This window comes from Anomaloglossus baeobatrachus, chromosome 10, assembly GCF_048569485.1.
Source record: "Anomaloglossus baeobatrachus isolate aAnoBae1 chromosome 10, aAnoBae1.hap1, whole genome shotgun sequence".
In the NCBI taxonomy this organism is placed as follows: Eukaryota; Metazoa; Chordata; class Amphibia; order Anura; family Aromobatidae; genus Anomaloglossus; species Anomaloglossus baeobatrachus.
In genome coordinates this window covers 142,267,922-142,289,132 of record NC_134362.1, presented here as the reverse complement: position 1 = coordinate 142,289,132, position 21,211 = coordinate 142,267,922, and the positions used below count along the sequence as shown (strand labels likewise).

The following is a 21,211-nucleotide window of genomic DNA, read 5'->3' as shown; positions in this document are numbered from 1 at the left end:
TACAAGTTCCTCCACTGCTTCTGCCTCCTCAACCTCGTGTGGGTCCTCCACCTCGCCCCAAACCCTGTGTGGTCAGGCCACCCTTCCTTGTAACTGCGCCCAAGGAATCCCACACACCTCCTTACTATGCTGGCAGCAGAGCTCAAGGCCATCAGGCGGTCAAATGTTTACTTTGAAATGTAGGGGAAATGTGAGACACCGCTGAGGAATTGTGGACGGTTAGCTCTGGAGAGTGAGACCGAGTTTCATCAATGGTTGTCTACAGTCAACCAGCAGTCAGGGAAGGTCGGGTGCGACAATGATGCAAACCAGTCTGCGACCCTTCTTCAGGGCGATGTGACACACGTGCCTTGTATGGCTCACGTGTTGAACCTGGTTGTCCAGCAATTTTTAAAATACCATCCCGGCCTACATGGCCTTGTGCAGCGGGCACGCTGCTGTGTGCTCACTTTCATCCTTCGCACCCAGCAGCTCAACAACTGTCATCGCTCCGGAAGTCTTAGGGTCTGGCGGTTAAACGCCGGAAATGCGATGTTCCGACACGCAGGAATTGGAATCTGCACATGTTGCAGCGTGTGTGGCAGCACCGCAGAGCCCTGCTGAAATACGGTATGACGTATACCCTGGGCTAACTTGATCCAGAGGTGGTGCAGATCACGCTGCTGGAGTGGTGTCAGATCAAGGACCTATGCACCCTTCTACACAGTTTACAAATGTCGACGAAAATGTTTAGCACTGGCAATGCCATTCTCAGCGTGACAATTCTGGTCATCTACATGATGGAGCACACTGTAAGCATTATTCGGAGTCAGGGATTGGTCCAAGAGGAAGGTGAGGAAGTACAGGAGGAGTCATATGCAGAAGGGATAATAAGATCTACAAGGTCCATACGGTAAGCGGCACCTAGGCAGCAGTTATGGTGGGGGATAGGGATTAACAAGGGCGCATAGTATCAGCAAAAATTGTTGAGGAAGGTGCAGGAGCCATGAAGAAATGGAGGAAGAACTTGCGATGGGCATGGAAGACTCAGTAGATGAGTGAGAGCTTGCTCACATTTCGGTTGTGCGAGGTTGGGGGGAGAGGGCAGAGGAAGAAGGCACGATTCTCACCTCTCTGCCACCAACACACCAAGGACTTGGTCCTCCTGGATGCACAAGACACATGAGCGTCTTCTTGCTGCACTACCTACAACATGACCCTCGGAGTGTAGGAATTCGAAGTAATGCTAACTACTGGGTTGCCACACTGTTAGATCCCCGGTACAAGACAAAATTTGGCGAAATAATTCCTGCCATATAAAGGGACGCATGTGTACAGGAGTATCTTCAGAAGGTGTTACGCAATCTTCAATCTGCTTTTCCACTAAACACCAGTGCTGCACAGAGTGAATCTCAACTCTTTGTCATGGATAGGAGGAAATGGTCTTTTACTTGTCCACATCTGAGGGACCGGGGGCTGGCTGCTGTGCTGAGACGGCGTTGAGTACGGTGTCCCTGCAGAGTTGCACTTTTGGTCATATACAAAATGAGTTGAAAAAGGACAGATGCGGGTGAAAAGGGGAACAGGTGTGTTGGAAAGGGGAAAAAAGTTTTGGTCCGTGGGTTTGGTGGTTAAGCAAAAGTAACATTTGATGAAGAAACACCATCTGTTACGGTGGGACTGGCAGATTTGGATAAGGTGGTATATACTATGTTACCACTATATAACGAAAATTAATAAGAAAAGAAAGAGAAAGGTATATATCCCCATCAGCAGTCAGTGTCCACCGTGCTGCCAGATGGAAAAGGAGAGGTTGGCAACTGGAAGGTTCGGTGGAGGATACAGAGCTGTGTGGCTATGAAACTAATAGTAGCCTGAACCAAGTTAGACGCCACTCGGATCTTGAGACTGGGAGCCCTGTTAGCGTAACAGGGTCCACACGCCCACCCAGCCCAGGAACTCCCTGTTAACATCACAGGGGCCATTCAGGACGCTGACCGTGTGCATTGGGGCCACACCTGTGAACAGCAGGCGCATCAGCAGCAGCAGGCCTGTTAATGCCACTGGGCTGCACAAGCAGGACTTGTAGGACAGGAGCTGGTCTTAACCGTTCTGCGTTACCAACTGTGGTGGAGGCCTGCATCGACGCCCTATCCCTGCCTACCTCTGGCCTAAAGCCGCAATGGGTTCAACACATGGAGGTGTGCTCTTTCGGAGCATAATAGAAGACTGCGCACCTCCTTGTTGTCTCCAGCCCCTTTTATAACCTGGGTCCGCCACAAACCAGGGTGGACCACAATGCACCTCCTGGAGACAAAAGCAGAGTGATACGTCATGAGTGGCATAACTAGCGTCCTATTTGGAACCGCAACTTCAATGATGACCTCATGGCTGTCATGACCCAAACACCTCACCAGTCATCGTCTGACCATCAATAATGAGGTGACAAGTCATAGGGGCGGGCCTCTGCAAGCCATTTGGGAGTGGCCTGGCCACATCGTCAGGACACCTGATGCCCTGTGGTCTAAATGGGCCCCCCACATCAGGGGCAGGGCCAAAGAGTTCATTACCGGACCTAGTTTCTGATGCAGTAAGTGCCTGACCATGGTCAGTTGCATGAAATACAGTCTCTGAAAAAAGACTATCAGCTTTAGCATGGTGTCTAGGCAGAACACAGGACTTAGACCCGGCACGGAGTGCAAGTACCTGTGCAAAGAGGCTTTTCGCACTAAGTGTGGGAGCATGCGCTGTAGCCCGAAATGAAGACTTAGCCTCAGGAATGGCACAGTCAGGCTGAGCATACTCACTAGGCGAAACACTGGAGTTAGGCTGCGGCTGGGGTAAATCGGCACACGCATGCGCACTAGCTGCCTCTCCACACTTAGACGTGGAGGAGAAAGCAGCCAGCTGGACAACCCGAGGGACAGGCCTAAATGGCAGCTGATGCCTGGGCGCAACTGAAACCGCAGCAGGCTGCTTGCGTTTAAGGCGTCACCGTTTTGTAACAACAAATAACATCAAAAAGAACAGGTTTACTTCTTCCCATGGATAATCTGATATGATCCCTTTTTTCATGGACACGACCATCGCTAACAAATGTAGATGAGGCCAAATCAGCAGCTGCTTCAATGGATCTGAATTGCTCCATAAAGTGGCCTCTCCTCCACCCCAATTTCAAGATCCCAAATACTCCATTCCTCTGTGGTGTCAATCCAATCGCACTTGCTTCCTAACAGCTCTCAAGTTTCCACCAGCCCTGCTGAGTATGGGGTGACAGAGATGGTTGAGTTTGCATAGCTGTTCAGTCGCACTATAGCCTGGGAATCAGAGGTCTGCTCCAAAGCTGCAATGAGTACAGACAAGGAAGTTATTATTATTTTTATTATTATTGATTTATAGAGCACCATTGATTCCATGGTGCTGTACATGAGAAGGGGGTTACATACAGAATACATATACAAGTAACTATAGACAGACTGGTACAGAGGGAAGAGGGCCCTGCCCTTGCGGGATTACATTCTAAAGGATTTTTGGGAGGAGACAGTAGGAGTTGTTTAGGTTGAGCGTCAAGTACGTATGGTGGTGGTGTCATTGAAGGTTATAGTCATTTCTGAACAGATGAGTTTTCAGATTCAGTTTGAAGCTTGCGTGTGTAGCATATAATCTAACGTGTTGAGGTAGCGAGTTCCATGAGACAGGGGAAATGATCTGCGCAGATAGCCTGAAGCTTTGTGACTGGGATCCAGGCCCCGATGAAGAAGATGCTGTGCCTAATCTACACCCTCATTTCCAAAAATTAAATCCTCCTGGTGGAGACAATGGGGAACATGATGAGGAGCACAGATACCTGATTGGAAGGACAACTTTACTATTCGGTCAGGGCAGGAAGAGGTTTTCTCGGAGGACTCAGGACGAGGGGAATGAAAACACACAGGGTTATTGATGAGGTTGGAGACAACACTTACTGTCAAACCAAAGTCAGCCAGTCGATGAGGTCAGCAGAGGAGGTGGAGGAGGATGCTACTGACGACGAGGTTACGTTGCGTCTTCCTGGCCAGAGACGAAGTACTGGAAGCACGTCAACAACTGAATCCTGGACCACAACTTTGACTCTGAGCAGATGTCGTGTTGGCTATGCAGGTCGCATGGGCTGTAAGCCTTTCCTAGCCTGTGAATTTTTGGACATCGCAAAGGATCACAAAAGTCATGTAATCTGTAAGATTTGTCAACAATCTGTAAGTAGAAGGCAAAAACTCACACTTTTGAGTACTTCCTCCATGAAGTGTCACATGGATAAGAATTGATAGCGTGAAGGTGTATTGCTCAGCTTTAGCCACTGTCAATGCAACATGCTAATTTGCCATTGTATGCATTGTTGCAGACTACACACAAGGGGCTGCTGTTATTTTGGATCTGCCTTTGTTTGGTCACTATAGCAATATAAAATTGCTCTTCGGGTGTGGACTTGGAGATGCTGTCTATGAACAGAAGGAAAAGCTAAAGGTGTGTGTTACAGCAAGGAGCCACCACGGAAACACTTCATTCAATTGTGAGGGGAGTTGTGTTGTACTTTGATGATGAGCACTGTAACATCAGTGAGCAGCATCCTGTGCCACAGACCAACATTCACACACACACACACACACACACACGCACAAACACACAATTACTGCTACACAGAGGGATTAGCAGGTAGTAGGCAACAGAATAGATTGTTCAATTATTTTAATTGTATGCATGGTTCTTATTGTTTGTTTTGGTAAAGTTAAACAATCATTTATCAACCCAACTGCCTAGAGTCCTTTTCCTGTTGCCTGGATTTGCTGCATACTGGGGAGCCCACCCTGTACACGACTTAAAATGAAGCATAAGTCGCAATGTGAATTTCACTGTGCTACAATGCGGCCTAGCGGGGCTGTGCAACCACCGCCTGCCCCATCAAGTGTATCTGCGTGCTCTTCATCCTCTGTGACTGTGGGGACAGCAGTCACACATGGTTTTTCACACTGAACTTCCACTCCTTTACCCGCAACAGGGAGTGTGATTGGCAGGTCATCACTTGTTTTGGAAGTGGAAACAGAAGGTATTGTTGAACTGTCAGACATCGAGAAAACCAACATTGGATGCAGGCTACATTATATCCACGCCTGCACCTTTGTCACAGATTGCCTGGACTACCTGCAGTTAATAATTGCATTCCAGAAATGGAAAGGAGTGTAGAATGCACATGTGTTGTACCTTGCTTGGCAGCAAAGGAACACTAACTTAGTATTCCAGACAATTTTAGGAATGCAGAAAAAGAGTCAGCTCTTTGTGCAAATTAAATAGCGTGGCAAAAGTGGACAGATGGGTACAGTGGCCGTGTTCTGTGGGTACCAGGACAGTAAAAGAAGCCTCACTTTCTATCCCTCCTAATGATCAAATGCAGCAAGGAATTCCCTGAGTTTGCTATAAAATTAGCATAGCTAAATGTGCAGGAGGGTGTCATGCAGAGTGGCTAGAAATAGCTTGGCACCAGTGGGGCACTAATGGAATACAACAGCCAGTTCTATGATGCCACTAAATGGCAGTATTTTTTGCTATCATTATAGCTTATTAAAAACAGAGGAGGAGGGTGTCATGCAGAGGTGCTAGAAATAGCTTGGCACTAGTGGGACTAGACAAAAGTCCAATAGCCACGTTTATGATGCCACTAGGTACACTGACTGTTTGCTAGTATAATGGCTTAGTTAAAAAGAGTTTGAGTGTGCAATGCAGGCAGACGTGCTGCAAATATCTTTGCACTAGTGGGACTATAGCAAAGTCCAATAGCCACGTTTAGGATGCCACTAGGTACACTGAGTGTTTGCTAGTATAATGGCTTAGTTAAAAAGAGTTTGAGTGTGCAATGCAGGCAGAGGTGCTGCAAATATCTTTGCACTAGTGGGACTATAGCAAAGTCCAATAGCCACGTTTAGGATGCCACTAGGTACACTGAGTGTTTGCTAGCATAATGGCTTAGTTAAAAAGAGTTTGAGTGTGCAATGCAGGCAGAGGTGCTGCAAATATCTTTGCACTAGTGGGACTATAGCAAAGTCCAATAGCCACGTTTAGGATGCCACTAGGTACACTGATTGTTTGCTAGTATAATGGCTTAGTTAAAAAGAGTTTGAGTGTGCAATGCAGGCAGACGTGCTGCAAATATCTTTGCACTAGTGGGACTATAGCAAAGTCCAATAGCCACGTTTAGGATGCCACTAGGTACACTGAGTGTTTGCTAGTATAATGGCTTAGTTAAAAAGAGTTTGAGTGTGCAATGCAGGCAGACGTGCTGCAAATATCTTTGCACTAGTGGGACTATAGCAAAGTCCAATAGCCACGTTTAGGATGCCACTAGGTACACTGAGTGTTTGCTAGTATAATGGCTTAGTTAAAAAGAGTTTGAGTGTGCAATGCAGGCAGAGGTGCTGCAAATATCTTTGCACTAGTGGGACTATAGCAAAGTCCAATAGCCACGTTTAGGATGCCACTAGGTACACTGAGTGTTTGCTAGTATAATGGCTTAGTTAAAAAGAGTTTGAGTGTGCAATGCAGGCAGAGGTGCTGCAAATATCTTTGCACTAGTGGGACTAGACAAAAGTCCAATAGCCACGTTTAGGATGCCACTAGGTACACTGACTGTTTGCTAGTATAATGGCTTAGTTAAAAAGAGTTTGAGTGTGCAATGCAGGCAGAGGTGCTGCAAATATCTTTGCACTAGTGGGACTATAGCAAAGTCCAATAGCCACGTTTAGGATGCCACTAGGTACACTGAGTGTTTGCTAGTATAATGGCTTAGTTAAAAAGAGTTTGAGTGTGCAATGCAGGCAGAGGTGCTGCAAATATCTTTGCACTAGTGGGACTAGACAAAAGTCCAATAGCCACGTTTAGGATGCCACTAGGTACACTGAGTGTTTGCTAGTATAATGGCTTAGTAACAATGAGTTTGAGTGTGCAATGCAGGCAGAGGTGCTGCAAATATCTTTGCACTAGTGGGACTATAGCAAAGTCCAATAGCCACGTATAGGATGCCACTAGGTACACTGACTGTTTGCTAGTATAATGGCTTAGTTATAATGAGTTGGAGTGTGCAGAGGACAGGAGGGTACAGTGCCAGGATTGTGGGGCTCTGGGTAGAGGAATGGAAGCCTGCCTTTCTATTCCCTCCTAATGGGGAAATGCAGCGACGAAATCCCTGACCTTAGCTACACAGATGCTGTCTCTGTTTTCAGGACCTGTCACCTATGGCTCTGACCCTGCCGGTATGAGCCCTTAAAAGGACTGATAGAAAGTGCTCTCCCTAAGCTGTCCAGCGCTGTGGATGGAGCGCATACAGCTGTATCGGCGATAGGATTTAGGACGGAGCTGCGCCAGTGATGTCTGACACCAAGGACGCAGAAGGAAGATAATGGCGTGCTGGAGGAAAATGTCCGGTTTTATAATGCAGGGACATGTGACATGGACATCCTATTACACATGCCGTTGCTTCTCTGGCTAAAAGTCCACTTAGCTGTGTGTGTGTCTGGGATTGGCTGACATGCTGGCCCTCCCCACTACACGCGCGCGCTTAGGGAAGGAAGACCAGGAAAAAAAAAAAAAATGGCGATCGCCATTATACAAACAGCAGTGATCTGAAGGCGCTGTTCCCGCACACTATACACTGAAATTTCATAATAGTGTGAGTCACAGAGTGACTTACACTATTACAGCGGAAAGCCAGCTAGGAATTAGCTGGTTTTTTGCTGCTAGAACCGTTCTCGAACGTTTCTAGAACTATCGAGCTTTTGCAAAAAGCTCGAGTTCTAGTTCGATCTAGAACAGGCCCCAAAATCACTCGAGCCTAGAACTGGAGAACCTCGATCCTCGAACCGCGCTCAACTCTACTTATTATAAAAATTTTGATTTTGCTGTGACGTGGCGGGGTAGCTCAAGAAATTGCAATTTTTTTGCCAAAAATCTCAAAATTTTTACAATAAGTACAGTTTGGAATTTTTAGTCCTGAAGTACACATTTAGTGCTGATGTGAAGCCCCACAGGTGTAGTGTCGGTGCATTACCTTCAGGGACTCCACTCGGCTGGATCTGGTCACAGGTAGGAGATCTTCTTCTTGTCGTGACGCCACTCTCAGTATTGCGGCCAGTAGGGACCGCCACTGCAGGTTGAGGGTCGCCTGGGGCTGATGGTATGTGCAGTTAGTTGGAATAGCCTCCTGAGAGTGAGGCAAGCCCCAGGGCCCGGTGTAGATGCGTAGTACTACAGGTCGCAGAATGACTCACACAGGCAGAACTGTCTTTCAGGGTTTTTACTCACTTCAGGTGGCAGGGTGAGTAGCCCGGGCGTAGCTGAGATGAACCAGGTGGGAACCAGGTATCCTTCAGGCTGACTTTATGAGGGTGACTACCAACTCGCCTTCCTTAGCCCTTGGTGGTTTGGGGTGACCCCGACTTTGAGTCCCTATGGGGGTCACCCAGGGAAGATGCTGCAGCCTCTCTCCCCTTCGTTCGCCGTGTGCTTGTTGCCTGGGCCAGATCACTCCAGCTTCTTGCCTCCTGTGAGCTATGGGCCCTAACTGTGGCTACGTGGCTGCGGCTTTTGTGGTGTTGTGGCGTGGGCTTTGAGAGCCCCACACCGGCAGGTTTAGCAAAAGAAAGCTGGATCTATCTCCGCTTCGGGATCTGCCGCCCGTTTGGGCCTGGTACTCTCTAGCAGTCTCCTTACTTCCCACTCCGTGCCCTCTCTTTAGCTGAAGATGGATTTCGGGTAGCACTCCTAGTTGACCGTTCTCCCCCGTCAGTAGCCACTGCGCGGGCGCTGTTAGACAGCAACAGCCCCACAGGTCTGCTCCTCACTGAGCCCTATGGAGTTCTGCTCTAACTGACTCACTGCCCCTCCTCTCCTGTTCTTGCCTACGCCACCTAGCAACCAGACTCTCTTACCACACCCCTTGAGAGGAGATGGAGGCTTTTGGCCCCCTCCACTATTCCAGTGAAGGTCAAGGCTTTTCCCCCTCCTGGGATCCCCAGGGGTCCTCTCATGGGTACATGTGTGAGACCTGATCACTATGCGCCTGTGTTCCACACCCCGGTCAGCCTTCTGGATTACCTGTATTGTACTGTCCCCAGCATGGGTGCAGTACTCAGTGGTGCCTGACCAGGTCAGGGGCGCCACATTCCCCCTTAGTTATCACCAGCACGTCCTCGGGCTGCAAGACAACATTTTAAAATGCATAAAACATTAAAACATGTAAAACATTTTTAAAAGCACCAGGTACCATACATCACCACCCTCCACCCACAAGTCCGTTAACCCACCCAAAACCCTCTCACGTTGGCCGCGGCTTCAGCCACTTCTGGCAGGATGTAGAGGCGGCTTACATGGGCTGGTGGTTTCAGGGTATACCTGGCCTGGTGGATCCGCGCCTTCAGCCTCTTCTGGCAGGATGTAGAGGCGGCCTCCACAGTTGGTGCTGACCAGGTACCCTCTTTGTGGTGGAGAGCCAGGCCCCATAAACAGGTATGCTCTCTGGTCGCAGGTGAGCCAAGGCCCTATATACGGACGGGCTCCTCCTGGTTGCAGACGAGCCAAGCCCCTAAACAGGCTGACTCTGGTGGTGGTGGTGCCCTTTTGGTGTAACTATTTACACTGCGAGAGTTTGTGGCTATAGCCAGTTCATAGCCTTAAGGTTTATGGTTTTCTCACAATAGTTTTTGTGGGCACATGCTTAAACGTAAACGTTGCAAAACAAACTTTTCAAAACTTGAACTTTCTAACTGCTGAACTTCTTACTTTCCTTTACTCCTCCATACCAGGGCTTGGGCCTGTTGGGCTGCGGCACCTGCTGCTTTCTTGCTCTTTGTCGGCGTCTGAGGTAGTCTCATCTGTAGGTTCCTTGTCTTTTCTTTCTTGATCTTCATCTGTTTCCTTTGCTGCATCTGCTTCTTTATCTCTGTCTTTTCTTTCTTCTTTGGGACATGGTGCTACATCTAAGGCATACAATCCTCTTTCGCCTTCATGCATAGTGAATTGTACTGTATTTCCCATCTTTAAGTTTCTGCCAGGGTGTCCTCTAGGCAGATGAGCGTTCACATCTCTTCTGTTGACAAATATCCCTTCTTTGATACCAGGGGCTACAATGAATCCATATCCACTTCTCAAATTGAAATCTTCCACTACTCCTCTGCAAAGGGGTCCTCTGACCTGGGCTCTGGACCTTCTCAGTAACCTTTTCTCCTGTAGGTCTCTGGCTGTGACTTCTCTCTGTTCTGGAGACTGTGGTGCAGGGGACAGCGTTGTTCTGTTGCGACGCCTTGTCTTGCGGCCTGAACTCTGCGTGGTACAGCTTGCAAGCTCCCAGGTGAGACTTTTAGGCAGATCTTCGTCAGCGGACGGTGTCAGGTCCTCCTCATCCCAACGGGAATAGGGCAACATCTCCGGCTCTGAGTATTGCTCCACTGCCGGTGGCTCCGGAGTCAGCTCCTCAGCTTCCTGGTCTCCTCTCCCCCTTAGTTCTTTGCTGCACTCTGGTTGTGGCAGCGTTGGGGATGAGTGGTCCTCAGCTGGTCTGGGCGGTGGACTCTCTGGCGCGGCTGCAGGGGTTGCCTGAATCTCCTGGGGGTATGCGGAGGGAGCAGATACCGATCCACCATCTCTTGTGGGAACTGGGCCTCTAGGTCAGCCTTCAGCTTCCAGTATTCGGGGTCCTCTCCTATCAGGGTCTTCCTAGCAGGGACCTCTTTGGACTGGGGAGCGGTGTCTGCTCTGGCCTTGCAGGCCGGGGAAAATAGTGGTGCAATCTCTTGGCGGGCCGCGCCTGGCATGGCGGCGGCCTGGTCTTGGCGGGCCGCGCCCTGGATGGCGGCGGCCTGGTCTTGGCGGGCCGCGCCCTGGATGGCGGCGGCCTGGTCTTGGCGGGCCGCGCCCGGCATGGCGGCGGCCTGGTCTTGGCGGGCCGCGCCCTGTTTGGCGGCGGCCTGGATCGGCGTCGCAGCTGCGATGGGATCTGTGCAGGCTGGGCTGGACGTCGCTGCAGCAGTCTGGGCTTGGCGGGCCGCGCCTGGCGTGGCTGCGGCCTGGTTCAGCACCTCACTTGCGGCGCGGACGAGCGTTGCTGCGGCGGTGGGGTCTCGGCGGGCCGGGCCTAGCAGGGCGGCGGCCTGGGTCAGCGTTACGCCTGCGGCGCGGATGAGGGTCGCGGTGGCAGCCGGTTCTTTGCGGGCCGGACTGGGCGTTGCTGCAGGGACCGGGTCTTGGTGGGCCGAGCAGGGCATCGCTGCAGGGACCGGGTCTTGGTGGGCCAAACAGGGCATCGCTGCGGCCGCTGGGGCTTGGAAGGCCGCACCTGGCGTGGCTGCGGCCTGCTTCAGCGTCGCCACACCGGACGCCTCTTCGGGGACCGCGGGCGTGGCAGCAGGGGTCGGGGCACTTGCGCTGGCCGGGGCATCACTCGACTCACCCACCGGTGGCAGCATCGGGGTCTGCGTCATCGCCGTCCTGTCTGGCACTCGGCGCGCGGCTCTCCTTTCATAGGCCCGAACCGCCGCGGTCATCTCCAGCATTTCCATTCGTTCTTCCCGGATCTGCTCCACAACCCGGGTCTCCAGTCGGTCGCAGAACTGGGCCAGCTCCCGATACCACCAGGCAGCGGAGCCCGGTTCTGGATTTCTGCGGTCAGACGCCATTTCTTCTGCGCCCTCTTCTGCACGACTCTCCAGCTGTGGACTCGCCGTTGCCTCTGATAGCAAGCTGTTCAGTTTCTGCTCTGCCTCTTTCAGCAGCTCCTCTCCCAGCAGCAGGCTTGTGGCTCTCTTTCCTTCCCGCCGTCTCTGGACGCCTCCGCTCTCATAGCTGGCAAGGTCAGAACTCTGCAGGGGATCTCTGGGTAGCCACACCTCTTCGTGGGCGGTAACTTCTTCCAGCGCGGGCTGCTGTTGTTTTTCAGCGCGCTTTTCATGGTGGCAATATGGCGGCGCTTCCAATTTTTCAAGCGGACCGCCCAGGCACATGGTCACCTGTCTAAACAGGTCTAGTCCTTATCCTGTTCGTGACGCCAGATGTGAAGCCCCACAGGTGTAGTGTCGGTGCATTACCTTCAGGGACTCCACTCGGCTGGATCTGGTCACAGGTAGGAGATCTTCTTCTTGTCGTGACGCCACTCTCAGTATTGCGGCCAGTAGGGACCGCCACTGCAGGTTGAGGGTCGCCTGGGGCTGATGGTATGTGCAGTTAGTTGGAATAGCCTCCTGAGAGTGAGGCAAGCCCCAGGGCCCGGTGTAGATGCGTAGTACTACAGGTCGCAGAATGACTCACACAGGCAGAACTGTCTTTCAGGGTTTTTACTCACTTCAGGTGGCAGGGTGAGTAGCCCGGGCGTAGCTGAGATGAACCAGGTGGGAACCAGGTATCCTTCAGGCTGACTTTATGAGGGTGACTACCAACTCGCCTTCCTTAGCCCTTGGTGGTTTGGGGTGACCCCGACTTTGAGTCCCTATGGGGGTCACCCAGGGAAGATGCTGCAGCCTCTCTCCCCTTCGTTCGCCGTGTGCTTGTTGCCTGGGCCAGATCACTCCAGCTTCTTGCCTCCTGTGAGCTATGGGCCCTAACTGTGGCTACGTGGCTGCGGCTTTTGTGGTGTTGTGGCGTGGGCTTTGAGAGCCCCACACCGGCAGGTTTAGCAAAAGAAAGCTGGATCTATCTCCGCTTCGGGATCTGCCGCCCGTTTGGGCCTGGTACTCTCTAGCAGTCTCCTTACTTCCCACTCCGTGCCCTCTCTTTAGCTGAAGATGGATTTCGGGTAGCACTCCTAGTTGACCGTTCTCCCCCGTCAGTAGCCACTGCGCGGGCGCTGTTAGACAGCAACAGCCCCACAGGTCTGCTCCTCACTGAGCCCTATGGAGTTCTGCTCTAACTGACTCACTGCCCCTCCTCTCCTGTTCTTGCCTACGCCACCTAGCAACCAGACTCTCTTACCACACCCCTTGAGAGGAGATGGAGGCTTTTGGCCCCCTCCACTATTCCAGTGAAGGTCAAGGCTTTTCCCCCTCCTGGGATCCCCAGGGGTCCTCTCATGGGTACATGTGTGAGACCTGATCACTATGCGCCTGTGTTCCACACCCCGGTCAGCCTTCTGGATTACCTGTATTGTACTGTCCCCAGCATGGGTGCAGTACTCAGTGGTGCCTGACCAGGTCAGGGGCGCCACACTGGCTTTTTGTTTTTCCTTCATTGAATTGGTCGGTGGTTGACCCCCACCTTGCTATGCACCCCAATGTGGGATGTATTCAACCAGTTTAGGTTGGTGACTGTTCACATTCAGTCATCAGGCCCTGTCCACAGGCTATTTACTTCATGCAGCATTTGCTTGGACCTGTCCCGCCCACAGCCATGACTCAGTCATGGGTACGGGATTGAAATAGACCAGGTGAGTGTTGATAAGAGCAGTTCTACTATTCATATGTGAGGCCATATGGCACATTTTATAACAATATTTTAGTGTAGGACTGCCCCAAATGAGATTTGCCGTGACGTGGCGGGGTAGCTCAAGAAATTGCAATTTTTTGCCAAAAATCTCAAAATTTTTATAATAAACACAGTTTAGAATTTTTAGTGCTGAAGTGCACATTTTGTGCTGGCTTTTTGTTTTTTCTTCATTGAATTGGTCGGTGGTTGACCTCCACCTTGCTATGCACCCCAATTTGGGATGTATTCCACCTTTCTAGATTTTGGCGGTTGGTGACTGTTCACATTCAGTCATCAGGCCCTGTCCACAGGCTATATACTTTATGCAGCATTTGCTTGGACCTGTCCCGCCCACAGCCATGACTCAATCATGGGTACGGGATTGAAATAGACCAGGTGAGTGTTGCTAAGAGCAGTTCTACTATTCATATGTGAGGCCGTATGGCACATTTTATAAAAATATTTTAGTGTAGGACTGCCCCAAATGAGATTTGCCGATTTGCCGTGACGTGGCGGGGTAGCTCAAGAAATTGCAATTTTTTGCCAAAAATCTCAAAATTTTTATAAGTACAGTTTGGAATTTTTAGTGCTGAAGTGCACATTTAGTGCTGGCTTTTTGTTTTTTCTTCATTGTAAGATACATTGCAGCGTGTAAAGCAGGTTTTAGGCTATGTGCCCACGTGAGATTAAACCTGCGGATTTATCTGTTGAAAATCCATGGATTTCCAGATAAATCCGCAGGTTTCAGCATGCACAGACACTCCCCATGTTATCCTATGGGACATGGGGAGTGCTGTGTCCATGCTGCGGATGTTCCGCAGCCGCACGTAATTGCATGTCAATTCTTTCTGCAGAAATACCTGTGGAAACCCCAGCCCTCCACCATGGAGTTAGAGGCCGGGACTTCCGCAGGTAATCCTCAGAAATGTCCGCAGGTTTACCGCAGCTATTTCGCTGTACTACCGCAGCTAAAAATAGTTGCGGATTCTGGCGAACAGCTGCGGGAAACATGCGGCTGTACCTGCGGATATATCCGCAGGTGCGAGCTCCCGTGGGCACATAGCCTAAAGGTGTCCTTTCCCTGCACACAAGTGAAGGAGACTGAAGACTCCATGTTCACATAGGGATGATGTCTATCCTTAAAGATCTGAGCTGATATTAATAATAATAATAATAATCTTTATTTCTATAGCGCCAACATATTCCGCAGCGCTTTACAATTCAGGAGGAACATATACATATCATATACATAAACATATACAAACAAGTAACAATTATAGAGGATACAATATTTAAAAGGAAAAATGGCAACCCTGCTCGTGAGAGCTTACAATCTACAATGAGATGCGGGGAGGGGCAAGGTACAAGTGTTTATTTAAAATGACAATCCAGCCAGCTCATGGGGGATAGATGATGGCTTCCTGGACCAGTTGGCCAGAGCCTTGAGATGCATTTGGGTGCCATGGAGTTTGACGTGGGGTTATTTTCTGAGAAGTTGTAGAGGGATTAGGTGAAATTAGTTTGGCTAGGGAGTGTGATAGGCCACCCTAAAAAGATGCGTTTTTAGGGAGCGTCTGAAGCTGAGTAAGTTGTGATTTGTCCTAACTTCTTGGGGTAGAGCGTTCCAGAGGTTTGGTGCAGCTCGGAAGAAGTCTTGGATTCGGGAGTGGGAGGTTCGAATTAGTGTGGATGTTAGTCGAAAGTCGTTTGCAGAGCATAGAGAATGGGTGGGGTGATAGACAGAGAGGAGGGTGGAGATGTAGGGGGGTGCCGCACTGTGGAGAGCTTTGTGGGTGAGAACAAGCAGTTTGAATTGGATCCTGTGATATATGGGCAGCCAGTGCAATGACTGGCACAGAGCAGAGGCATCCGAGTAGCGGTTGGCCAGATAGGTGACCCTGGCTGCTGCATTAAGGATGGACTGTAGAGGGGAGAGTCTAGTTAGGGGGAGACCAATTAATAGAGAGTTACAGTAGTCAAGGCGATATTAGCATACTCCCTTCTTAGGCTGCATTCACACACTCAGGTGTTTTATGCAGTTTTAGAAATCAAAAGCCAGAAGTTTATTAAAGTAAATAAATCTCAGTCTTTTCTTTACAGGTATTTCTGCTTTTTACTTTAAAAACTTTATGGTAAACCCGAACATGGAAATCTACTCTCATAAATTGGTAAGTTTTTTTCTTTAGTTGTTACAGCTGGGACACAGATTGCGGAGACATTTTAGTGCAATAGGATTCTTTCCAAATGCAGCACATACCTTTCCTCTAATAAATGAAATAGAAAAGATATTTCATTCTGTGCTATACTAAGGCCCATTTCACAAGTCAGTGAAAAACACTGACGTTTTTCACTGGTGTGTAAAACACGCACATGTCCCTCCGTGTGCCGTGAATTACAGCACACATGGGTTGTCTAAGTGCAATCCGGGCTCCGTTCTCCGTGGCCCATGATTGCACTTAGAGATTAACTCACCTGCACCCGCTCCCGCTCTCCATGGTGCTGATCGCTCCCGTGGTGCAGCATCCGGACGGCTCTGACTCCCGCAGCAGCTGCTTCCGGGTCGGCTGTGTCGTGCATCATGAATATGCGCGACAGTAATGAGCCGGCTTAGAAGCAGCAAGCTGCATGGGCTGCAGAGGACATCGCTGGAGCCGGGTGAGTAAAAATGATTTTTATTTTAAAAGCACGTTTTTTTCTGGCACGTGTTTCACGGACCACACCACTGTGTGGTCCGTGGGACATCAGTGATGCCAGAAAAAAATGGACATGTCTCCGTGCGGCAATCACGGACACACGTGAACGCTGCACGGAGACATGGTCAGTGAAAAATCACTGACGTGTGAGCAGACCCATTCATTATAATGGGTCTGCGTATGTCCGTGATTCTGGTACGTTTAAAAAAAAGCACAAACGTACCAGAATCACTGACGTGTGAACAAGGCCTAAGACAGCATAAAGCGAGTCAGATAATAAACTATCAATTCCAAAGCAAAACACAAATTAGCATTAAATCATTTAACAAACCAACACCAAAAAATAGGATTGGCACTGAGTGATAGCAAACAGTTTAGAAATATACTATATATATTTTATAAGTGGATTATAGCACTGATATTATATCACTCCACAACTAGTAGTAACAATATGTCCACCCATCCTATCTATAGAGAATAAAAGCAGCAAGAAAGACAATTCCCAGTAGTAATAAGTTAACATACCACAGAGGTCACAAAATACAAGTTAGTAAAGTACTGACATCGGTGTCTGCATTCTCAACAAAAAATAGAATATGGTCACGGAGAATCCAAAGATGGTTCCATAATGATAATTATATGTCATAACTTACCGAATACAATAACCGGCAGTAGCAGAAACAGAAGGCAGGGGGACATTCTTCCACTAGAATCCGGGACGACATTAGAACTCTACAAAATTCACAGGTTTCCCTGTTCTCTAGAAAATGTATATGGGAGTGAACTAGTAACACTTGAAGAACGCAAAAGCTTTTTATAAAGTGGAAAGACTTGTTTTGAACATGTTACTATCAATCACAGTCTGTAATCTGATGGCATTTAGATAGTCATGGGCGAAAGTGTTGACACCCTTTAAATTCTTCCAGAATATGAAGTATTTCTTTTAATTATACATTTTGTTATATGATGTTTATTTCCTTTGTGTGTATTGGAACAAAAAAAAAACTGAGAAAACAATGCAAATTGGACGTACTTTCACACAAAACCCCCAAAAATGAGCTGGACCAAATTGTTGGCACCCTCAACTTAAAGAAGTTGTCCAGTTACCAAAACTGATTTTTTTTTTCTGATAAATCTTGCTAATATGTGCCCCTCAACACATCTATTATGTTTTTTCAGCAAAATTACCTTTAATTGTGCACTAGCAGCACACGGTCATTGCTGGCTCCAGCTCTGATGGGGTTAATCTCTCCTCTGACTTCCTGTGTTCAGTTCCTACAAGTCCCAACATTCTTTGTGGCTCTAGGGCGGTGTTTGGCTTATCTAACACACCCATTGTTTCTAATACACCCACTCTGCTCCCACCCAAACCCTCCTCCCTGCCTCTTCCCTGTGGATGCACTGAGATCAATCATACAGACAGCAGCAGCTCTACACAGCCAGGGGAAGAAAGTGTGTGTGCGCGTATATACAGTGTATGTGTGAATATACTGTGTGTGTGTGTGTGTATATACAGTGTGTGCGCGCGTATATACAGTGTGTGTGTGAATATACTGTGTGTGTGTGAATATACAGTGTGTGTGTGTATATACAGTGTGTGTGTATATACAGTGTGTGTGTGTATATACAGTGTGTGCGCGCGTATATACAGTGTGTGTGTGTATATACAGTGTGTGTGTGTATATACAGTGTGTGTGTATATATACAGTGTGTGAGTGAGTGTGTATATGTATGTGTATGTCATACTCACCTGTCTGCAGGGTCCGGGTGCCATGCTTGCTTCCAGCCCCTGTCCCGGTCCCGCCGCTCTGGCTGTGTGCAGTCTCCCCGGGGCACGCACGAAGCTTGCAGGACCTGGCCGTGGATCACCTGATGCAGTCACCTGACGCATCAGCTGATCGTAGTCTCGCCGGCTTTTTTGTGTCCGGCCGGCTATCAGCTGATCCTGCTGTCAGGGGACTTCATCAGCTGATTACCGGCAGCTGCTGCAGCGATCGGACAGGATCAGACTCCTGTCCAATCGATCGCTCCAGGAGCTGCCGGTAATCACCACAGCACATAAGTGAGTATGTATTTTTTTTTTTTTGCACTGATGCATCAGCTGATTGTATAATCGGCTTTTATATAATCAGCTGATGTGTGATGGGATTCAGGCACTTGATCCTGACACAACATCTGATCGCTGTGCCTTCCAGCAAACCGATCAGATGATATTGGATCCGGATTGGACGGCGCGGGACCCTAACCCAGGATTACTGCGGAGTGGGGTTTATTTCAATAAAGATGGAGTCACTAATTGTGTTGTGTTTTATTTCTAATAAAAATATTTTTGTGTGTTGTGTTTTTTTTTTTTTTTTATCATTACTAGAAATTCATGGTGGCCATGTCTAATATTGGCGTGACACCATGAATTTCGGGCTTAGGGCTAGCTGATAATATACAGCTATACAGCTAGCCCTAACTCCATTATTACCCGGCTAGCCACCCGGCTTCAGGGCAGCTGGAAGAGTTGGATACAGCGCCAGAAGATGGCGCTTCTATGAAAGCGCCATTTTCTGGGGTGGCTGCGGACTGCAATTCGCAGTGGGGGTGCCCAGAAAGCTTGGGCACCCTTCACTGTGGATTCCAATCCCCAGCTGCCTAGTTGTACCCGGCTGGACACCAAAATTAGGCGAAGCTCACGTCATTTTTTTTTTAAATTATTTCATGAAATTCATGAAATAATTAAAAAAAAAAGGGCTTCTCTATATTTTTGGTTCCCAGCCGGGTACAAATAGGCAGCTGGGGGTTGGGGGCAGCCCGTACCTGCCTGCTGTACCCGGCTAGCATACAAAAATATGGCGAAGCCCATGTCATTTTTTTTTCTTTTTGGGTAAAAAACTGCATACAGTCCTGGAAGGAGGATGCTGAGCCTTGTAGTTCTGCAGCTTCTGTCTGCTCTCCTGCATACACTAGTGAATGGAGGATGCTGAGCCTTGTAGTCCTGCACCTGCTGTCTGCTCTCCTGCATACACTAGTGAATGGAGGATGCTAAGCCTTGTAGTTCTGCAGCTGCTGTCTGCTCTCCTGCATACACTAGTGAATGGAGGATGCTGAGCCTTGTAGTCCTGCACCTGCTGTCTGCTCTCCTGCATACACTAGTGAATGGAGGATGCTGAGCCTTGTAGTCCTGCAGCTGCTGTCTGCTCTCCTGCATACACTAGTGAATGGAGGATGCTGAGCCTTGTAGTCCTGCAGCTGCTATCTGCTCTCCTGCATACACTAGTGAATGGAGGATGCTGAGCCTTGTAGTTCTGCAGCTGCTGTCTGCTCTCCTGCATACACTAGTGAATGGAGGATGCTGATCCTTGTAGTTCTGCAGCTGCTGTCTGCTCTACTGCATACACTAGTGAATGGAGGATGCTGAGCCTTGTAGTTCTGCAGCTGCTGTCCGATCTCATGCATACACTAGTGAATGGAGGATTCTGAGCCTTGTAGTTCTGCAGCTGCTGTCTGCTCTCCTGCATACACTAGTGAATGGAGGATGCTGAGCCTTGTAGTTCTGCAGCTGCTGTCTGCTCTCCTGCATACAATGAACATTTTGAATAAGGAAATGACATCAGACCTTTTTTTTTTTCATCAACAATCTTTAATGGCATTGTGCACTGATTAAAAACGCAGTGAGCTAAAACGCAGCAAAAAACGCACCAAATCGCAGCAAAAATGTGACATGCAGCACCGCAGGTGACAGAGCAGAGCAAGTTGGTGACATGCTGTGCCCTGACACATAGTGTGCTGCATGTCACTGTATCCACTCTGGGACTTGTTGTGCAGGTGACCGGATGCTACATGTCACTAACTGTCTCCACTGTGGTACTTGTTCTGCAGGTGAGAGTGTATACAGTTGGTACTATGCAGCAGAAATCACAGAGTGGAGACAGATAGTGACATTTAGCATCCGGTCACCTGCACAAGTCCCAGAGTGGATACAGTTAGTGACATGTAGCATCCGGTCACCTGCACAACAAGTCCCAGAGGGGAGACAGATAGTGACATGCAGCACACTATGTGTCAGAGCAGAGCATGTCACTGTCTCCACTCAGGGACTTGTTGTGCAGGTGACCGGATGCTACATGTCACTGCCTCCACTCTGGGACTTGTTGTGCAGGTGACCGGATGATACATGTCACTAACTGCACCACTCTGTGATTTCTGCTGCATAAAATAAATGAAAAATATGATATGTACTTGACTGGACTTTTTAATTATACCTGTGTATGAAAATATTAACTGTTTTAATCAATGTCAACTAAAAAAAAATATTATTAGATAAACAGATAACATTATTAACAGTTAAAGGGGTATTCCCATGTCCAAGATCCACTACTACTATGTAGTAGATGTAATAATAAGAATATTAGCAAATATATCGCATTATAAATGTAGTGTAGCTCTCGTGATAAGCCATGTCACTTACCTCATGGGCAGGGGCATTCCAACGGCCTAGGCATCAATGGCAACGAACAGTATCAACTTTCACTATATGATTGGTTGTAACCATGGATACCTTAGAGTTAATCACTTCCACATCAGGTAAGATACATGGCTAATCATGAGATGTATACTACGTTTCAAATTGCATATATTTGCTAATATTATTATTATAACACCTCATACATATTGAGATAGGATCTTGGTGATGGGAATACCCCAAAAATAAAACAGACAAAGGAAAACAGAGAAATGCTGGACAAGCCAATAGTCACTTCATTTGACTACGTACTTGTCTGTCCTCACAGCACTCACAATACACCAAGTGAGTATTTGACGTTACAGTAATGAACCTGTTATGCTACTGCAAGTCTGCTTTTTTCTAAGTTTCATCCACATTATGAATACACTATATTTGGCCACAAACTACATTTTGATAGAGCGTGGACCGCTAAAGTGAAGTGACCACGTGATTGCATGTATGCAAATTGCATATTTTTAATAACACCCTCTCCTCTCCCAACAACGGAAAATCCTCTGAAGCCGATAACTATGGGGTATTTTAGTATTTTAGCAGCCTAAGCCATCACATTCCC

General features: G+C 48.5%; 1 protein-coding gene across 1 annotated transcript in view; it reads right to left on the bottom strand.

The window, feature by feature from the left end:
- The window catches only part of LOC142254378 (5-hydroxytryptamine receptor 3A-like), a 103,521-nt gene extending 82,903 nt beyond the window's left edge, over positions 1 to 20,618 (bottom strand). The window contains 1 exon segment of the mRNA XM_075325423.1: positions 20,602 to 20,618. Coding sequence (XP_075181538.1) covers positions 20,602 to 20,618 — 17 coding nt within the window.
- Between the last annotated feature and the right edge of the window lie 593 nt (positions 20,619 to 21,211).